General features: G+C 42.9%; 1 protein-coding gene across 3 annotated transcripts in view; it reads left to right on the forward strand.

The window, feature by feature from the left end:
* The window catches only part of Tlcd4 (TLC domain containing 4), a 60689-nt gene that overhangs the window by 8565 nt on the left and 30240 nt on the right, over positions 1–21884 (forward strand). For 2 of the 3 annotated variants that reach the window (XM_021644450.2, XM_021644451.2), the window contains exon 2: positions 17361–17526. In XM_021644450.2, the coding sequence (XP_021500125.1) occupies positions 17372–17526 (155 nt within the window). In that variant the 5' untranslated portion in view covers positions 17361–17371. Of the gene's footprint in view, positions 1–16875; positions 16960–17360; positions 17527–21884 lie in introns of those variants that run through there. The other variant, XM_060392815.1, reaches the window with a different exon arrangement.

Here is a 21884-nt window from a genome sequence, read left to right on the forward strand (position 1 = left end):
CTCAGTCCTTTTGGCAGTTTTAATGACCCTTGAGGAACAGAATACAAGGCTATCTAACAATGTGTCCTTTGGCTGTCTTGTTTTATTATTTTTTAAAATGTTATTCTTCTCAAATAGTCCTGTTTCTAGGTCTTGGTGTGGCTGGGGGGGGGGAGGGGAGGTTCATCAGGAAAAGAGAAGATACTGGGAGGTGAGTGTGAGCCAAGTACAATGCTATGCATACACAGAGGTGTGGAAGTTGCATGCTAAAGAGCTACCATTTGTACCTTTATAAATTGTAGATTCCACACTTGATAGAATATGTAATACTTGTTATTTTTTCCACGTATTACCCTCTTTCGTTCTTCTCCCAGAAGTTAGTTCTTTTCCTCCAAATAGTCCTCCCTCTCCCCTTCTGCCTTTAAGTTGTATACATTAAGAACAACAACAGTGGCAACAACAAAAGGCAACTAGATGCCACATGTGAGAAAACATGCAAGATTTGTCTTTCTGGATCTGGCTTAGTTCACACAGCAAATGGTATAGTTTTAATTTTGTTCCTTTTTTTTTTCTGGCTGAATAGAACTCCCCTGTGTTTGTCATTTTTTTTTTTTTTTTCTTCATCTGTGGACAGACACTTCAGTTGATTCCATACTGGGTATTGTGGATAGTGCCGCAGTGAGAATGGAACCACACCTGACGTGCAGGTTATCTCTGTGGTGTGCTGACTTAGATCTCTTTGGGCATCTACTTGGGAGCAGTGTGGCTGCATCACGCAGCAGTTCTATTTTTAGGCCTTGAAGGAACCTTCATATTGATTCTCTTAGTGGCCTCACTAATTTATGTCCCCCCAATAGCGTGAGTTCCTTATGGCTGCACCACCCATGCCCTCACTACCTTTGATTGTTTGTTACTGGGATGGTAGCTGTTGTGACTAGGCTGAGTTGGATTCTCGTAGTTCGATTGGCATTTCCTTGACGACTAAACATGTCCCCCATATGTTTACTGGCCATTTGGACTTTGAGAGTTGTCAGAAATTGTCACTTTGAAAAGTCACTTGCACATTTATAGGTTAGATTTCTTGGTGTTTGATTTTATTTTATTTTTTTGAGTTCTTTATATATTCTGTTAAAATCCCCTATCAGCTAGCAAAGATGTTCTTCCATTCTATAATCTGTCTCTTTGTGCTATTAATTGTTTTCTGTGCTGTGAGACGTCTTGTTTAAGCTACCAGACTCAAATCAGATCATAATGTAGATGGGCTTCAGGGCTTTTAGGCCTAGGAGAAAAAGAAAGATTGAGATGTACTTAACGGAGTTAGATACAAAAAAAATGTCAGGTTGTATGGTTTGGGCTGACAGAGATGTTAGGTGTGATATTTCTTGCTTAGGAAAGGACTTATAGTATGAAGCACTGATTTATATTTATTTGGTTTTATTATTATTATTATTTGTTTTGTTTTATAGAACAGAGTTTCTCTGTGTAGCTTTGGCTGTCCTGAAACTCACTCTGTAGATCTGTCTGTCTCTGCTTTCCAACTGCTGGGATTAAAGGTGTGCTGCCACACTGCCCAGCTATATTTGGTTTTTAAAAGACAAGATCTCCGTATGTATCCTTGACTGGCCTGGAAGAAATTGTGTAAACCAGGAAAGCCTCTGTATCCCCAGTGCTGGCATCAAAGGCATGCGGCACTATGTCATGCCAACCTCTATTTTATTTTGTTCTGAGTGGGGCTCTCTGAAAGTGTCTGTGGACCTTGGACTCCCTAAGCTAAGGATGACTTGCATTCCTCATGCTCCTGTCTCCACCTTCTAATCTTGCGTGGTTTGCAGGCTTGAGCCATCACACAGGGATCACCGTTCTTGATGGAACATCTTAAAACAGTGTTATTTCTTGAGATATAGAGGGCTGGCTAGGCAGTTCCTCTGTGGGGTACCGACTCAGAAAGAGGGTGCATTAGCTTCAGGGTCACTGGGCTGGAAGATCCCAGATGGCCTGCTAATGTGCCCAGTCATTGGTTTTGAGTGTTGGCTGCCAGCTCCAATTTCCAGCCTCAGTTTCTTCCTCATGGCCTCATAGCCAGCATAACAATACTGGAGCATGAAGAGCAGGTATTGAGAGTTGCTGTGAGTTATTTCTGCTCTGTAACTCTCATGACTTCTGTTCTGCTGTATTCTGTGTATCAGCAGGTGGCAAGGCCAGCTCAGATGGGTAAAGGTAGAGACAGACTTCATCTTTGGTTGGGAATGGTAGTGTCACATCACAAAGTGATTGGTGGCCGTTAAATGCTTTAGTACACTTGGCTACATGTATTGTGTACTATAAGAGAGGGTTTCTTCTTCTTTTTCTTTTTCTCTCTTTTTTTTTTTTTTTTTTTTGAGACAGGGTTTCTCTATTATGTAATTCTGGCTGTCCTGGAACTCAGAGATCCTCCTGCCTCAGCCTCTCTGGGATTAAAGAATACTGGGATTGGCCAGGTGTTGCTGGTACACGCCTTTAATTCCAGGACTAGGGAAGCAGAGGCTAGGAAATCTCTGAGTTCAAGGCCAGCCTAGTTTACAGCCTGGCCAGCCAAGGCTACACAGAGAAACCTTGGGGGAAAAAAAAAAGAGCTGGGATTATGGGCTGTGAGAGATGGATCAGCAGGTAAAACTGCTTGTTGTCCAGCTCAGTAACCGGATTTGATTCCTGGGCGCCATATGGTGGAAGGAAAGTACTGACTCCTGAACGTCGTCCCTTGAGTGCTGACAATACACACACACACACACACACACCCCATGGTGCCCCAGTGTGCATGCATGCACATACCTTCAAACACACACACAAAACACATGGATACATGTGACAAACAGTTTTTTAAAGGAAGAATTGGGGCTGGGAGTTGATTCTCCTCCAGCCAAATGGAGTAAGTCTAAGGAACCTATTGAGTTGGCTCTTCAACTTCTCTAGCCGCATTTAATACTTTCCTGAGGGGAACAGGAAGGCAGAAGGAAAGCAAAGGTAGGAGGCAGAGTCTTGCCTCAACCACTTCTCAGTGCGCCAAGGACTTACTTTCTGGTGGCGAGTGTACTGTTGATTGGGAGGTGGGAAGAACCTCCCGGCTCTTCAGATTCTGACTTCTGGGAAGCTTGGCGGGTGTGCCAATTCTACCTTCCCCCTCTTAAAAATAGAGAAGAAACTATTCGGGAAAAATTGTGTGTTGTCCAGTTTTTCCTTGATTTCATGTGTTGGCAGAGGGCCAAGAGCTGTTCTAAGCCAAACAGCTCCTGCTAGGATCTCTCTCCGGGAAGGAAAGGGCACTGATTTGAAAAGAAGCATATCAGAAGCTGGGAAGAAAAAAGTTGGCTCCGAGCCTTCCCAGCTGGTGCTTTGCCACCTGGTCCCTCTGTCACCTTACAGCACAGTCTCCTAAGACTCAGGTCTAGTACTGCATTGGAAATGTTAATTTTATTGAAGTTCTCAAGCGGTACTAGCTTCTAAACCTACACTTTTGATTTGCGCCTCCTACTGTGGTTAGTAGTGTGACTTCACAATTACTGTGTCCTCCTGGCTTCAACGCATTCTGGTTTATCCGAAATTCAGTGGCTGTCATCAAAGCTCAGATGTTTGAAGAACGAAAGTTTTTTTTTTTTTTTTTCTTTAAGTGGGGTGAGATGAGAAAAAGCAACTTTTATCCCGTGAGTTACAAGTGCCACCTGTATTCTGAGCCTCTGGGCCCTAGAAACCAAACTGAATTCAGTGGCAGTTGGGAGCTGAGAAGCGGTGGGGCTGAGGGAGATCTGGAGAAGAGGTCCTTGCCGGTGGGGGCCACATTTCTTGTTAGGCATTAGTGCAAGCCAAGTCTGGGGATAAATGCCAGGTGCGAAGAATGAAAAGCAGGAAAAACCACAACTGAATATGACAAAAGGTGAAAGACAATGAGCAAAACATGAATTATACAAGACTCCATTTATTTTGAAGAAAACTAAAAACTAGAACATGAATCGGAATGGGAAGGCAGGGAGGATGGAAAGTTCAAGGCCGCCCAGGGCAACTTGCAGCCAGTCTCAAAATAGAAAGTGCAGAGAGGGCTGGAGATAGAGCGCAGTGGCCGAGTGCTTGCCCAGGCGTGTGAAGGCTCGTAGGTTCAGTCCTCAGCGCTGAAAACAACACAACACCCCAAACTAAAGCACATAAAATGTTTTGATGCAGTTGAGGAAAATAAGAATAAAAATTGTTAAAATCTCAGTTAATAACCCTCGTAGTAGAAAGAAAACCTGATCAGAGGGAGCAGGGATTCTCAGAGAGAAACTAAAGGAGACAGGGCAACTTCCACACTTGCCATGTAAGATAACTCTGTCAAGGACTAATGGGATCCTTGAGAAAAATCTCTATCCGAGACCGTTTTCCTTCTAAAATAAACTACAGAAAGGAAGACCTCAAGATGGGTGTGGTGTCTCATCCCTGAAATCTCAGAACTTGGAAGGCTGAGGCAGAAGGATTGTAAGGAATTCAAGCCTTGCCTTGGGTTGATAGTGTGTTCCTAGGCTACAGAGTCCCTGTCACTCCCTTCTAGCAAAAGAGTAAATAAAAACAACAGTAATGACCACAGGAACAGCACACTGCACAGAGATCAGAAAGGGACTCCTAGAAGGCATTTAAATAGTAACAAAGAGATAAGATCACGTTGGATAAGGCGAAATCTTTTCAGATAAGAATTGTCAAGTTCTCTGCCCTGCAGTGGCAAGGTGGAGCCACTGTACAGAACCAAAATTAGGGATTAGATTTTGCTTCCTTACTGTCCTGGCCTCCTGTGCTTATAATCATTACCTAGTGTTGGGAGGGCTTGTTGTGTGTTGTTTATTAACACAAACTGCTAAGTGTCAGATGCAAGGGTCTGTAGCAGGCAGAATTGAAGAGTTGGTCTTAAACTTGAATTCTGGTACAGGCTACTGGCGACAAAAATGTTGGAAGATCGTAGTCATACTCAGGGATTGGAAAGAGCCTATGCTCCTATGCCAGGTTTGGCTACCCTTCCTCATAAGCCAATTAAAGGAGCCAAATTAATAGCAGAAAGCAGGAAAAGGAGATTTGTTCAAGGTGACCACTTTGGAAGAGGAAGGGAGAGATCCAGTGACTTCCCCAGTCTATCTTCAGGAGGTCCTGACCTGAGGATAGGTCAAGAGTGTGTGTAAGGAGCAGTGCCTAAGGGGTAGTCTCTTTCCTGGAAGGTCATCCCTCGACCCTGCCACCCAGTCATCTGATAAGCTGTAACTTTCTCCAGGAGGTTGGTTCCTCATCTGGATGTCCCCAGGGCTTCCTCCATTTCCTTTCAGCAGGAAAAGAAATACTTGGCTTGTGTTCATTCCTTAAACAGTCTGGTGAGCCAAAGAGAAGAGCTGCTGTCTCTTTAGAATTCATTCCTGCTAGGCAGGTGGGTTACAGGGTGAGGAAATAGAGAACAAGCATAAAGGATGCCCTTATTCACGTGTAGCGTTTGAACCTGCAGGGAAAGAGCATTTCCTTGTTAAACCCTAAGCAAGACCAGGCCTTTCAGAAAAGGGAGTCAACCCAGGGATCCTCATCTTTTCCTGGCTATTCATTTTCCCTTCATTTACTTCTGGTTAAAGAGCGGTGCCATTGCTGGGTGTCGTGGCACACACCTTGGTAGATCTCTGGGAGTGGGTAGTCTACATAGTGAGATCCTGTCTTAGAGCAGAAAAGGAAGGGCCAGGGTGTAGGTTAATGGTGGAGTGTTCACTTAACGTGTGCAGGTTCCCGTGTTCCATCCTTAGCATATGTTTGCACGTGGGAGTGTGCATGTACATGCACACACACACACACACACACACACACACACACACACACACACGGAGATATGGCTATTAGAGGGTCTATATGGGTTGCCTGCTGTTTGTAGGCCCTGCAGACTTTAGCTGTAGACATTGCTGATGGCCCTTGAACCTGATGCTCAGAAGGAAAAAAGAGGCATACTTGGTGAATGTAATTCTCTTAATGTTTTCATATAACTGTCCAGGCATAATTTAAAAATAACAAAAAAAGGGTTGAAGAAATCCCTTAGCTTTCAAGAGCACTGGTTACTCTTCTAGAGGACCCACATTTGATTACTGGCTCACAACTGTTCTTAACTCCATTTCCAGGGGACTTGAATCCTCTTCTGATCTCTTTGGGCACCGGGCATGCATGTGGTGCACAGACTCCTGGCAAAACACCCATTAAACATAAAACAAGGCAGGGCCATAAGCACAAGTCTGTATTCCTAGTTACTTGGTAGGCTGAAGCTGGGATATGCAGAATGAGTTCAAGGCCAACATGAGTAACTTAGTGAGACTCTGTCTTAAGAAAATAAAACAGTTGGGGATATAGGTCCTGGTAGAGCAGTTGTTTTGCATATAGGAGGCCCCAGATTCAATCGCATATACCACATAAAATTAAAAATCAACCCAAAAATTGTAACTGCAGTTGGCTGACATGTTTGTGTATGTGTGCATGCCTAAATGTGCCAGTTCTACATGAATGCAAAGTTAAAAGTGTGGTGATGGCTAATCTTTACACAGAAATTGCAAAACCCATAATCGGTCTTGGCCATTTTATCAGCATTTAAACAGATCCTGCAATGAGCCTGAAGTGTCCCTACTCAGCTTTTAATAGGTTGTTAGTTTGTTTGTTGGGCTTGTAAGTAGCTCATCTGCTGTTCGTTTACAAATGACTTACAGCTTGCCGTGAGGAGATTTAAAATCCTCCATGTTTGGCCCATGAGAATGGAAAATAACTGCGTAAGTACCCAGGCAGCTGATAAGACTTTGAAAACATAGTGCAGATTGTTACATATATACGTGAGACTTTTGAATGCATGTCATATGTTGGATGGAGGAAATTTAGGATGGAAAAAAATATTGTAGCAGCATTAATTCATCTATATTGTTACTCTGCTTTTGGACACATTTGTAAATGAGGTCTTCTCAACGTCAACATACATTTCTTCCTGTAGTAGCCGGGTTGTCAGTTTATAAAATATGTGGTAAATGAGGAAGTACTTGCAGAATAGACATCACCGTTTAGAATGGGAATGTCTTCCAGCATGGATGGGAGAGCAGCTCCTGGGGAAGAAAGAGTTGGTTTTCTTTAGGGATACGGGTTTTGGTAGGACTTTGTTGGGTTGATGAGTATGTGGGCTACACAGTTGCACTCTGGAGGTTATTAAAAAAAAGACATGAAGTCAGGAGTGGGAGATATATATATGTATGTAATGTATATGTATACGGGGAGATATTGGAATAGGTGGAGGTGGGGAGGAGGTGAATATGAGAGAAATATGTATTTGAGCATGAGAGTCTCAAAGAATAAATAAATGTATTAAATAATAAAATGAACAAGAAGAACACGAATGTCTGTGAACATTAGTAACAGACATTGAACACCGGTTGTGTGCTTGGGAGACCATCCGTTAGACATGAGCTACAATAGTGAGGAGGCCTGGCCAGCCCTCCTTCCCCATGGCGCGCACATTTGCTTGAGTTGCAGCTGTGAAGGACTGTTAAGGAAGTTCAGGGAAGACGTCTGTGGGGAAGTAAGGGTTGTCCTGTTTACTGAAGAGCCCTGGAGTTAAGTTGGGAGTGTGGGAACAGGGTTGGGAGTGTGGGAGCAGGGTTAGGAGTGGGGGATAGGATGCATGAAGGGCTCGTGGAGGGAGGAAGTGGACCCTGCACCTTTAATAACAGCATCAAGGCTATATAGTTGGAGAAGTAGCATGTGGGGGCAAGAGCCAGATGAGCCTGGAGGAGGCAAAGCCTTCCTTAGGGCAGCATTGGGCAAATAAGGATTTTGAGGATAGGCGTAGAGGTGTCATGATTGGAGATGCTCTCACAAAAGATTCCTCTGAGCCCTCCAGTCCTTCAGAGTAAGGAGAGCATGTGGAGACTTACCAGAAAAGTGATGCGGTAGCTAGAGAAAAAAAAATATTTGAAAGCTATTTAAGAGTAAAATCTATAGAACTTTGTCGTAGATGGGATGTGGTAGCGTAGTAGAAGGTGACGGAAGCAGGTGACACTGGGATGACATTTAGAGGTCAGGGTGTGAGCTGGTTTGCAACGGCCTCAACACCTCCATGTAGTAAGGGCAGTTAGCAGTTAGCTCTGTGTACTCGGGTCTTCAAAAACCCTGGGAAATGGATGTTTTAAATTCCAGGTTTTTTTTTTGTTTGTTTTTTGTTTTTTGTGGTCTAATGGTGACTAAAACCACCGAGGAGGAAGTTAGAGGGAAGGAGGCCGAGTGCCTTCGAGACGTCTCTTATTTAATGGCTGAGTAGGGAAGCATGGGGCTGGGAAGACACAGAAAGAGAGTTTAAAGGAGGAGCAGTCAAGAAGTCTGATGTTGCTGGGAGGTCAGATGGCATGAACGCTGTGTGCAGGAGCCAGTGTTGACCTACTTCTAGAAATGGCCAGTCCCAGAGAGTGATGAAGACAAGGATAAGGATGGTGTGGGTTGAAAAGTGAGCTGGGGAAAAAAAAAAGTGAGCTGGGAAATGACGACAAATGCATGGACAAAAGAATGGACAAGCCTTTCTAGGACTTTGCTGAGGAGCAGGTAGAGCAAGAGAATGTGAGTGGGAAAGTGGAAGGAAGAGATAAAATTGTGAGAGAAGGCATAGCAATTGTATTAGTTACATGTCTCACTGCCGTATCAAAGTACTTGGCAAAAGCAGCTTAAGGAAAAAGAATTTATTCTGGCCCACGGCTTGGGAGCGCCTAGCCACATTGCACCCAGAGTCAGGAAGTAGAGAAAAGGGAAGATGTGCCCTGTAGTGTAGAGAGGAGGGAGATTGGCACGATTAAGGAGACTGCCTGCTCTGCAGCCAGGCTATAGGAGAGGTGCCTTCAGGACAGGAGCTCCACCCACTGAGGGCTCTATCTTGTGCAAATGCAAGCTAGCTTGAAAAGAGATGAGTCCTGGCTCAGCTCACTGTCTCCTTTTGTTTAGTAAGTGGCGGTCCACATTGAAGGTGGACTTCTCACCTTAATTAGCCCTGGCTACACATCTTCTCAGATATGCCTGGAGGTTTATGTGATTCTAGATCCCGTCAAGTTGATAGCATTACCCGTCACAGAATCCCAGAAGAGGCTGTGGGTCTGTTGGTGTCTGTTTTTTACTGGGGATTTGAGCTTGTTTAAAAGCTGATATAGGAGCCAGCCAGCCGGCTTGGTGGATAAAAGCACCTGCTATCAAGCCTGCAGATGTACCAGATCTGAGTCCCAGGACCCACAGGGTGGAAGGAGAGAAATGATTTCTCTGCACATCGTCCTCTGACGTCTACTCCTGTGCCGTATGCATGTGCTCACATACATACACATGTGCACACATATACATACACATACAAATACACATGCACACACAGAATAAACAAATTAAGATAGAATAAGAAACAAAGAGAAAAGATAGGTTAGCCAGTTGAGGAGGCGAAAATAAAGATCAGAAGATTGCTAAGGAGGTCCAAAAGGCTGTTTCCACAGTGCTCTGGTGAAAGAGGCAGGCTTCAGATAGATGGGAAGATAAGTTAGATGATGCAAGCGTTCTGTGTGTCTGGCAGCAGGTTGCTGAAGATTTTCATAGCTTGGTTTCTGGCCTTTGTGTATGTGTGTGTAGGAGGCTGAGACTAACAGGAGGGGGAGTGGACGGCTGTAGGTTTGGAAATTTTACCGTGAAACCTGCTAAGATTAGTAGGCTAAGGTAGTGTGGTTACAGTGCAGGGACTTGTAGATGACCGTCTGGGCATTCTATCACTTCACACTCACCAGGTGCAGTCCCTCTGGTCTGGGATTGTTGTATTAATTACTCTCTTGCGAGCGTGCCATGCCCGGGGATGGTATATTCTTCTTATCGTAGAGATATGTATCTCAGCTTCATGTTCCAGAGGGTTAGCAGTGCATCATGGTGGGACAGCCTGGCATCAGACATCGGGCGTGGCAACTGGAACACGATGCCAGAGCTCACATTTTGAACCCTAAGCAGGAGACAGTGAGTGAACTATAAGTGGGCGTGACTATAAACCCTCAACATTTTTAGTGTTGGCTGATAAAAACAGGGATGAGTTAGGGCCAGGTGTGGTCGACACAGGCCCTCATCTCTCTTGTCTGGATTTCCTTTTCTGTAGGCTGGTGAACAGTGCTGGAAGCAGAAGCTCCTGAGGGGTCCTGTATGCTCAGTATTGTTCTTAGTGCCCTAAGGAACACAATTATTCTCCCTTGAGAGCCGAGGCAGCTTTGCTGTTGTGTCTAATAGAAGATGGGAAAATCCAGGTTCAGTTGAGGAACTGAGATCAAAGTTACACAGCTAACAGATGCACTAGGATTACAGGCGTACATCACCACACCTCCTTTATGTGGTGCTAGGTTTAGAAACCAGGGCTTCGCTCACCCTACGCAAGACCTCGAACCAATGGAGCTACAGTCCAGTTCTTCTCAAATCCTTTTTTTTTTTAATTTAAGGAATGTTTTTTTTCTTTATTAATTATACTTTATTCACTTTTTATCCCCCCTGTGGTTCCCTCTCTCCTCCTGTCCCAATCCCTCCCTTCCTTCACCCTCTGCATGCATGCCCCTCCCCAAGTCCACTGATATGGGAGGACTTCTCCTTCCTTCTGATCCTAGTCGATTAGGTCTCATCAGGAGTGGCTTCGTTGTCTTCTTCTGTGGCCTGGTAATACTGCTTCCCCCTCAGGGTGAGGTAATTAAAGAGCAGGCCAATCAGTTCATGTCAGAGACAGTCCCTGTTCCTATTACAATGGAACCCACTTGGATACTGAACTGCCATGGGCTACATCTGTGCAAGGGTCTTAGGTTATCTCCATGCATAGTCCTTGGTTGGAATATCAGTCTCAGGAAAGACTCCTGTGCTCAGATTTATTTTGGTTCTGTTGCTCTCCTTGTGGAGTTTCTGTCCTCTCCAGATCTTACTGTTTCCCACTTCTTTCCTAAGATTCCCTGCACTCTGCCCAAAGGTTGGCCATAAGTCTCAGCATCTACATTGATAGTCTGCAGGGCAGAGCTTTTAAGAAATCCCATTCCAAAGCTCACTAACTCTTCATGACAGGATATATTTCTAAAACCCACCATTTTAGTTACACGCTTTAACAGTTCTTTACTATGTGATTAATTCTGGGTAAAGGGGTCCTCATACTTTGCCAGCCTTCCTATCCTGATTGTAAGTGAGTCTGAGGTTGGTTCCCTTGTGTATGATTTATTTACTATACTCTTACCGCTCATTGATTTGTGCCACTCACAATATTAAGTCTCTCTCTTGCTTTCTCACTCGCTCTCACTCTTTCTCTCTCTCTTAAGTTACCCTACCATAATTTTCTTTTGTGGTTGGGAGTCACCATGTCAGCTAGGAGAGAAATCCAGTTATGCACTATCTCCTGAGCTCACTTCTGCTTTTAGAGCTACATCCGGCTTCTGGGCTTTAGCTAGCTCGGGATCTGCCAAGTTTTGCTAGCCAGTCACTTTTTTCAAATTAGCCATAAATCCATCATGAGAAGTGTTCGGAACCTTGCTGGAATCAAGTTACCCTTTACTTGACATCCTCCAGTCCTTTAGAGGTTGCCATTTTGTGGCTTGTGGGAGTGACACAGGAAGGCATCAGGGATGCCTGAGCTGATGTAGGTTAGGAGATGGGAAGTGGGATGTGTGATAGTGCCTGAACTACGAAGCCAGGGAGGAAGGGCTGCTTTAGGCTTAGTTCATCTTGGGCCAGATAGAGCCTGGGGACCTGTGTAATCGCATAGGGAGCCATCCAACTCCGGTACATCCGGGGAGTGGGGTGACTACCAGAGGCACATTTAACTGTAGCGCCATGTTGAGAGGAAGAGATGCATAACCAGGCAGAATCTCGTGTGCAGAGAGAGACTGTAAACACTGTCAAGTTAAAGAGAGGCCATGCCTGGTAGCCCTTTTTCTTTTTTAGGTGAAATGGGAAGAGATGTTTCTATTAGAAGAGAGGACAATTGGAGATTGGCTGGCATGTGTATCTGGAATAAATGTGGGAAGCGGGCAAGGGAGCTTGCTAGGGATGGAAAAGGAATGCTAAGCATGAGTGAGGCATTGTTCTCAGCTTCCTTCTGCCCTGTTGCTCTTAAAGACAAACACACAGCTCTTCCCCAGGCCCCTTTAAGGGTTTTTAGTACTACACATCATGGCAGCGGTTCCTATGCGCACGTCTTCGTGGAAGCGGCTCTGTTGATCCAGATGTATTCCCTCAGAAATCCCTGTACTTACAAGAGGATAATGAATGGAGGGAAATAAGAGTCTGGGTTGTGGTTGGGGGGGTGAGGAGTTATTTCTGAAGAACGAGATCCGCTGTCTAGGGAACTGAGTTGTTTGTGCTTCCGCCTCAAAGCATCTAATCAGTATTTCAATAAAAGGGAAGTTATTGGGTTTGGAGGATGGCTCTCGCCTGTAAAGTGCTTACCAGACAAATGTGAGGACCTAAGTTTGAGTCTCAGAGCCCGTGTTTAAAGAAAAATGTCAGTTCTGGGAAAGCAAGAGACACAAGGCCCACTGGCCAGCTAGTAGTTTCTTGGGCTAGCTATAAACCAGTGAGACAGCATGTTTCAAAAACAAAAAAAATAAAAAAAAAAGCAGGGTAAGATGGCTTCTGAGCAGAGACACCCAAGGTTGTCTTCTGGCCTCTGCACACCTGCCCACACACATACACACACAAAAAGAATTTCTTCCCTTATATCCTCTTTTATTCAAGTCATTGAGTACCATTAGGTATCGCTCCATTGTGCACTGTCCCTGCTAGGTATTACTTCCTAGCGAGCATGAAGCATCCATTGCACCCCTAATTTTAGAATTTGCTATAGAGATCCTTGCCTCCCTACTAGCTCACAAATGTGTCTCCCATTTAGCACTCCAAGCACCAACACAAAGCCTGGTATATAGCTGACAGGTGACAAATGTTGGATGTATTGTTGGTTCTGAAGTGAAGATGTCATCAGCTCATTTTGCTGTTTCCAGGACGATGCCTCCAGAAATGAGAACGAGCGTCCTCCTGTAGGGGGAGCCTTTCATAGAGAGGGGGGAGGTCTAAGCTTGTTCTGAAAGTTTGTGCCATCTTGTGGGAAAGGGACAAGCAAGCATCATTGTACTCAGCAAAACAATAGAAGTGTTTTTAGTGTCTACAATTCTTGTGAATCAAGACAGCTAATTATATGGTAGAATTCATTTCTCGGCACTTGCGTGCGTTTTCCCTATCTGTTTGAGCTGCTCTTTTCTAGGACAGCTCCCACTAGGCCGGCTTCCTAGCCTCCTGCCAGCCACTGGCCACATGTAGAGGTGCATGAATGAGGCTGAATGCTTCTACACTCTCTGTGATTTCCTGTGCTTAGCGATTGCCAAGTCTGCCAAGGCCCTTCATCTCGGCTAATATTAGGCGTCATTTTCTCTGTCCTTTTTTTTTTTTTTACCATTCCTCTGATTTAGGAACCTGAAGTGAAGGAACAGGCAACTGCTGCTACCAAGAGGCCTTAGTTTTCTGGGAGACATTTGTAATAATCTCTAGATGAGTCCTTGATTTGGCATGACCGATTAAACAAGCAGCTGCTTATTAAGAAGCAGAGCTGAGAGGAGAACAATTTAATTAGCTTCTGTCTACTGAGCCTTTAATAGAAGCCACAGCTTGAATGTATGGTAGTCTGTTTAGTTATAAATAAAACTTTTTTTTTCTCCCTTTGGCAAAGAAAAACTTTCATCAAATACCAAGAAGACAGAAAAGATAAAATATTGGGGGTGGAAGAGAGGATTCATCAGTTAAAAGCACTTACTGTCATTGCAGAGGACCTGGGATCTAATCTCACCCATGTGGCAACTCATACCATCTATAACTTCTGTTCCAGGGGATCTGATGACATCTTCTGGCCTCTGCAGGCACCAGGCATGCAGTGGGTGTAGATACATGCATACGTGCAGGCAAAACACTAAAACACATGAAATAAGGAATTGTGTATGTATATATATTCATCCACTATAACAAATGATTCACAAAAACTAGGACTGGGGAAAGTAATTATTTTTTTTTCATTTTTAAAAAATTTATATTTAATGTGTTTGTGTAAATACATGCATGCATCTGTGCGTGTGTCTGTGTGTGCGTGTTCTGTGCTCAAATATGTGTTAAGACATGCATGTAGAGGTCAGAGGACAGTTTGCAGGACAGTTTTCTCCTCTGGTGGTTAGTTTGGTGACAAGTTCCATTCATTCAGCCACCTTTTGGGCCCATAGTACATTTCTTTTTTTCCTTTTCTTTTCTTTTTTCTTTCTCTCTCTCTTTCTTTCTCTTTCTCTCTTTCTCTCTCTTTTTTCTTTCTCTCTTTCTTTCTCTCTTTCTCTCTTTTTCTTTCTTTCTTTCTTTCTTTCTCTCTTTCTTTCTCTTTCTCTCTTTCTCTCTCTTTTTTCTTTCTCTCTCTTTCTCTCTTTCTCTCTTTTTCTTTCTTTCTCTCTTTTCTTTCTTTCTTTCTCTCTTTCTTTCTCTTTCTCTCTTTCTTTCTCTCTCTCTTTTCTTTCTCTCTCTTTCTTTCTTTCTTTTTTTCTCTCTCTTTTCTTTCTCTCTCTTTCTTTCTTTCTCTTTCTTTCTCTCTCTCCCTTTCTTTCTTTCTTGCATTGGTGTCTTACCTACATGTATGTCTGTGTGAGGGTGTCAGATCTTGGAGTTACAGACAGTTGTGAGCTGCCATGTGGTTGCTGGGAATTGAACCCAGGTCCTTTGGAAGAATAGTCAGTGCTCTTAAACTCTGAGCCATCTCTCTTGCCCCATATTACATTTCTTTCTTTCTTCCTTTTTTTTTTTTTTTTTCCTTTTCTTTTTCTTTCTTCTTCTTTTTCAGACATGTTTTCTGTAGACCAGGCTGGCTTTGAACTCTGAAATCTACCTGTCTCTGCCTCTCTAGCGCTGGGATTGCAGGAATGCCCCACCGCACCCGGCAATGTGTAATAAGTTTTATGATAACTTTAGGAAGCATTCAAGAAATGCCCATGTATACACTGAATTTTAATAAAAGTCTACCAGTAACCCTTGTTCCAGGGCCAGGGAGGAGCATCCAAAGCCTTCGGGCAAACCGTCCTTACTATTGAGTGTATACCCTCAGTGCCTCCTAGTGGAGCATTCCGTTTTCTTTAAGTAGCTATGCCCCTGGCCTCCCGGTTTGCAATTGCTTTACCTGTAGAAAAGGTCCCACGTAGTCACGTCATAACACGTTTGTTATTGTACAAAGTTTACTTTTATGTATTATTTGGTTAATAGTGAGCCAAGGCTAAGAGGCCACAGACTAATTTTGTAAGGCCCAACACACACACACATTGAACTAAAAGGAAGTAAATGAGCAATAAAGTTAATGGGGTCTTACAGAGAAGAATACAATATCAATAATTTTACCAAACTCATGAGGCGGGAGGATGAGAGAGGGAGAGAGGGATAAGAGAATTCATTACAGACATATGAATTCTGTCAGAAGGAGCCCTGTGGGAGACGGAGTCAATTCATGATGTCTTGGTTGGCAGGGGATGAAGTGGGCTTATTGCTAGCTCAGGCAGTGACTTGGTTTTCCTCTGCTGAATTGGCTTCAGTATGTGACTTTATTGCTTCAAATTAGGAGCTTGGAAATATATATTGATTCATTCCCTCTCTTCTGAGGACCTGGCAGAGTGAAACAGTGGGCTACCGGATATGAGCAAATGCCTTAGCACTTTTTGGTCTGAATGTCCTTAAGATTTTTTTTTTCTTTCTTTGATAGTCTCTCACTATATAGCTTTGACTGTCCTGGAACTAACTTTGTAGTCCAAGCCGCCTCAAAATCATTGAGATCCGCCTGCCTCTGCCTCCTGAGTGCTGGGATTACAGGAGTGTGCTACCATGCCCAGCCCTAAGATTTTTTTTTTTTAGGAGCCCAAATAAAGTTCAGCCCAACAACATAGAAAACATACTTCAAGTGTGTGAGTGTACATGTGTGTAGGTACTACTATTCTTTCCACTAACTGTTCTTGTTTTTGTTTTGTTTTGTTTTTCAAGACAGAGTTTCTCTGTGTAGCTTTGGATGTCCTGGATTTGTTTTGTAGGCCAACCTGAACTCACAGTGATCCACCTGCCTCTGCCTTCCTAAATACTGGGATTCCAGGCCTGTGCCACCACACCCAGCTTCCGCTAGCTGTTCTTTAAAACCAAAGCTCCTTTATCTATTTATTTATTTATCTATCTATTCATTTATTCATTTATTTAAAACAGTTAAAAATGGTTAAAAAAAACAGATTAAAAAGTTATGGAGGCTTTTTGGTCTAAGAAAAATGTTAACTTTACCACTAACTTATAGTTCCAGTGTTATGGTTTTTCTTTATTTGTTTGTTGTTTTTAAAGATACTTATTTATTTATTGAGGCAGGGTTTCTCTGTTTAGCCCTTGCTGTTCTATAACTTGCTCTATAGACCAGGCTGGCCTCAAACTCAGGGATCTACCTACCGCTTCCTTCCCAGTGCTGGGGCTTAAAGGCATGAGCCACCATTGCCCAGCATATTCATTTAATTTTTAATTGTGTGTATGCATGTATGTCTGTGTATCATTATGTAGACACAAGTCCTGTACCCATGGAGGCCAGAAGAGAGTGTTGGACATGGACCTGAAATTACAGATAGTTTTAAGTCACCCTACATGGGTGCTGGCAGCTAAGCTGTAGTCCTCTGCAAAAGTCACAAGGACTCTTAAACTGCTGAGCCATCTCTCAGGCCCTGTGGTTCATTTTATTACTTATTTCTTCTTAAAATTCAGACTTTGTTTTCAATATTGTATTTCACAATACAATCAGTTTTTAACTTTATAATTTATTTTTTATTTGTTACTGCAGGCAGTGTTCTATGATTTTGGCCTTAAATGTTTCTTAGAAATTATCTGACCAACTCTCAGTTTATAGATGAGAAAACTGAGTCAAAGAGAAATCAGGTGATTTGTCTATATATAATTAAAATATTGTTAAAAGAATAATTTTAATTGCAGCAATTGAAATTCCCTCTTAGTATTAAATTCCTAAATAAGGTAAGTTTGAATCCTATTGTTAAAATGTTTTTTTATGATATGGAGATCTCTAAAGTACCACAGTACCTTTTAGGTACTTAAAAAAGGGACCTTTAGTGTATTTTTGTTTTAAATGACAAATGTATGATATGACACATGGATAATAAATGTGAAGAAACAGGAGGCTAAAAGTTTTCATTTATTTTCTTAGCTTAGATTATATTCTTATACTTCTATAAAGTACTGACATGAATATGCACTTATTAAACCTTTAAAACATATTGTAGGCTTGTGTGACATCAGCTCACAGCCATCCTTTCTCTTAACAGATTGAAGAACTATGGAGGCCAATACCACGCTGGTCATCGGCATTGTTTGTAGCAGCTTTGTCATCTTTCAGGTTCTTTTCCATTTTATAAGTTACTGGTTTTCAGCAAAAGTTTCTCCAGGTTATAGTAGTCTTAGCGTCGAAAAGAAGATTGAATGGAACTCAAGGTAAAGCCATGAAAATGTAATTAATTGACTTAAAAATAGTTTTATGAGATTAAAAAAAATCCTTCATTTAGACTCTTAAAAAAGGAATTTTGTTTGCTCTTAGGAGTAGAAAAAAAGGCAATATCTCGTAAAAGAAAAGTTTAAGAAATTTTACATCAAAAGATGTTACGGAAGGAATGGGGGTGGCTGGAGAGATGGCTTCATGGTTAAGAGCAGTGGCTGCTCTTCTGGAAGATCTGGGTTCAATTCCCACACCCACATCACAGTTTACAACCTCTGTAACTCCAGTCCCATGGGATCTGAGGTCTTCTTCTGGCCTCCACAGGCAGTAGGTGTGCATGCAAGCAAAACATCCATCACAAAATAAAAATGCAAGGGACATTTTTTTCACTTTGTAGGTAAGTTTGGGAACATTAAGTATATTCCAGCTGACTGTAGGAAAGTCTTTTCTTTATTGATTTTTGAAAAGTTCACAGCAAAAAACACAAATCTTTTGGTGGTGGAAACGAAAGAAAATATTTCTTGGAGTTGTGACTAGCCCACGTGGGTTAGACACACTCAGTGTGATTGAGCTCCGCAGACCAGAGGGCAGGGTTTTGTGTTGCTTTATTTTCCGTAGTATGGATGGATGTCTGGCTTGCATGTCTGTCTGTGCGCAGCGTGCTGGCCTGGGACCTGTGGAGGCCAGAAGGGGCTGCTGGATGCCTTGGGACTGGAGTTAGAGGCTGTGAGCCTGCATGTGGATGCTGGGAACTGAACTTCTGTCCTCTGGAAGAGCGTCCGGTGTTCTTAACCACTGAGCAGCCTCTCTGGTTCATATATTATTATCCTAAAAAAACCTCTTCCAACATCTGAAGATAGAATGGTAGGAAAGACCAGTGGGAGAGACAGATGTTCTGAGTAAATTTTGAACTCTTTTTTGTTTGTTTGTTTTCCTTTCAGTTTGGTTGAAATCTGTAAAAGCTTTCGAATCTTGTGTAGCTGCAAGCCAAAGAAATAGGAAGGGCAAGGGGAGATAGAAGCAGAGATGAAAATGAAATTGGAAACTATTTTGCGTTATTCAGTCTCATCACTGTTCTGTGGCACAGGATATTATAATGTGTGGAACTGAGTTCTGCTTTGAAGAGGGAATCTGCCCTCATCAGATTCATTTAGCTGTTCAAATGGGGTTTTCTCATCTCTCTGTTTCCTGCTTCCTGCTTTAGCTTGTATACTTGGAACTTAAAGAGTACAAAGGGAAGTTGGGCTTTTTTTGTTTTCTGAGATAGGGTTTCTCTCTGTAGCCTTGGCTGTCCTGGGTTCTTTTTAGACCTGGCAGGCCTCGAATTCACAGAGACCTGCCTGCCTCTGCCTCCCCCAGAGCACTGGGATTAAAGGCATGCTCCACCACATTTGGGCTATTTTTCTTTTTAAGGATATACTGATATCCTTAAAACTCAGCTTCCAACCTTGAAACAAGCTCCAAACAGCAGACAACTCTTTTTTTTTTTTTTTAATTTCAAATCTCTTTCCTTTAGGTGTTTCTCTTTAGCTACTATAGGATTTGCATTTTTAAAAAATAAAAATCTCAGATGTTTTCTAACAGCAGCTTCTGCAAGTATAGACTTTTCTTATTGTTGTTGCTATTTTGTTTTTTTGAGACAGAGTCTCATGTAGCATAAGACTGACTTGCAATTGTCTATGTACCTAAGACCAGCCTGAACTCCTGGTTTCCCTGCCTCCGTCTCCCCAATGCTGTCACGGCACTCAGCTATAGAAGTGATGACTTTTGGTGCAGACCGATGGATGCTTCATAGTATCTGCTTTTCCATTCAGGATAGTGAGAATTTTGACTAAATGTCATTTCCACCATCCAAGAGCTTATCATACTTTCATTTACCACTTAACACCTCAGGGAAGAATAACACTCGAAACCTGCGAATCAGAAATAGCATATAAAAGTTAGATTTTATTTTTCAAAAGGAAACGTAAAAGTTTTTATCCTCTCTGTATGTTTGTATGTGTGGGTGCACATACCCCATCACACGTGTGTGGAGGGTAGAAGAATCAGTTCTCGCCCTTCACCATGTGCATCCTGGGGACTGAACTCAGGTCCTCCAGGACTCAGGATCAGCAGCAAGTGCTTTTACCTGCTGGACCATTCGGGGAGGGGGCGGAAAACAGAGATTTTTTGTTTGTTTGTTTGTTTTTATATATGTTTACTAACCACTATTCAGAACTTTAGGAGAGGTTGTGTTTTCCTTTCATAGGGTTTTGAATAACTGTAGGGAGCCCTCTGTGTGGTGATTTAGATGCAGTGTCTGAATGCCAGATGGTGGTGGCACATACCTTCTAATCCCAGTAGATGCAGAGGCAGGAATATCCTCCTCCCTCCACCCCTATTCCTCAGAAAAGGGGAGCCTCCGCCTTTACAGCCCACCCCAGCCTGGCAAGGCAGGCCCACCAGCTAGCAGGGAGGGATCAGAAAGCAGGCAACAGAGTCCATGTCAGAGACAGCCCCCGCTCCCCTTACTAGGGCACCCACATGAAGCCCAAGCTATCCATCAGCTACATCTGTGTAGGGGAACTAGGTCCAGGCCGTGCATGGTGCTACATTCCTCTGCTGCTGTTCTCAAAGGAATGCAGGTGTGCTTGACACAGAAACCCCAGGCTTGTAAAACAGTTCAGTTAGGTTAATTATTCACACTTGCAAATGCTAAGCTGATTGACAATGGAGCTATTTATTTATTTATTATTGTTTTGGTCAATGGCCAAACTAAAATGAGACTCTTTGTGAATTTAAGACACAGTTGGTAATAGCATGGCTCATCTATTTAAGAGCCTGTTTAGATGACCATGTAGACTAACAGCTCAAGGTACAATGAACTTTTCCAACAGAAAACTTAATATTGGTTGATGTAGTTCTTTTGCTTTTAGAAACGTTTATCTCACATCAGTAGTTTCTAGTTATTCCTGCATCCTTCATTTTAATGAAAAGAGACTTCATTACTTGTAAGCTTCTAAATTAAGACGTGAAAACTTTGTAGCTGGCTTAAAACATCAACTCGATTGTTATGTGGGTGATTGCCCAGTGGCTCAGATAGTCAAGTTGCAGGTGAGTCATCGCATCATGAACTAAATAGGCTCAAGGAATTAATTTTCATACAAAACTTATTTTATGCTATAAAGGAAAACAACCTGGATCTTGTGAACTTTTAATTCAGTATTTCTAAAAAGGGTTGTGGGGGCTGTGGCTCTGTTGGAAGAGGGTTTCTCTAGCATGCATAAATCCCTGGTATGATCTGCCTTACCCCACAAATCCAGGCGTGGTGGCACATCTGCTGTTCTACCACTGGGAGGTGAAACACAAGTCTCAGAGAGAAGGGGGGGTATGTTCTTAATGCCATATACCTATATTCCAAACACTTGAGAAGATCCCTTGAACCTTCTAAGTTCAAGCTTGGCTTGAGGGATACAATACAGCAAGACCCCATCTCAAAAATTAAAAACAGACAACCAAATAAAAAAACATCAGGTCAGCGGCTCTCAACTTTTCTATTTGGAAGTGTTTTCCTAATAATGATGAAGAATGTCCAAGAGCATCTGCTGTTGCTCCTCACAGATCCATCACAACTGTGCTGGTACGTGGGAATGCACACCGATAACTGAATCTCTAAGACGGTGCACCACTGAGCCATGATCCCTTCAGATTGCTTTAGGAATAGAGAGATAGGCCAGAGGCGCATCTCAGTTGTGGAGTACCTGTGTGGCCTACGTGGGTTCCAGGTCCCCTCACTAGTAGTGAGGGCCATAAACAGGAACCAGTTCAGGGCAGTAGAACTGGAAGTCATTCCTACCCAGAGCAGGAAAACTCATCCTCGGGCCACACTGCTTCGGGATGGAACCTGAGGGGTCGTGGCCTTATCAGACTGTCTGTTCCAGCAGGACTCTGTTAACAGAGTGGAGTGTGTTTCCACTTTAGAACCTCAACACAGGGAAATGATTTGCCCAGGATTATAGAACTTGTTCATTTAAAAAATGAAGCTCTATATCCGGACGCGGTGGCGTACACCCTTAATCCCAGCGCTCAGGGAAAGAGAGGCAGGCAGATTTCTGTGAATTTGAGGCCATCATGGTCTACAAAGCAAGTCCAGGCTACACAGAGAAACCCTGTCTCGAAAAACTAAAAAGAAAAAAACTGAAAAGGAAAGAGAAATCAAGCCGCGGCCCTATGATTTCTTTATTACCATTGTCTGTTATTATTATTATTATTATTATTATTATCATTATCATCATCATCATCATCATCATCATTATGTTTCTTAAGACAGGGTCTTACCATATAACTCTGGCTGAGGTAGTACTTGCTATGGAGACCA

This window comes from Meriones unguiculatus, chromosome 10 (assembly GCF_030254825.1).
Source record: "Meriones unguiculatus strain TT.TT164.6M chromosome 10, Bangor_MerUng_6.1, whole genome shotgun sequence".
Classification (NCBI taxonomy): Eukaryota; Metazoa; Chordata; class Mammalia; order Rodentia; family Muridae; genus Meriones; species Meriones unguiculatus.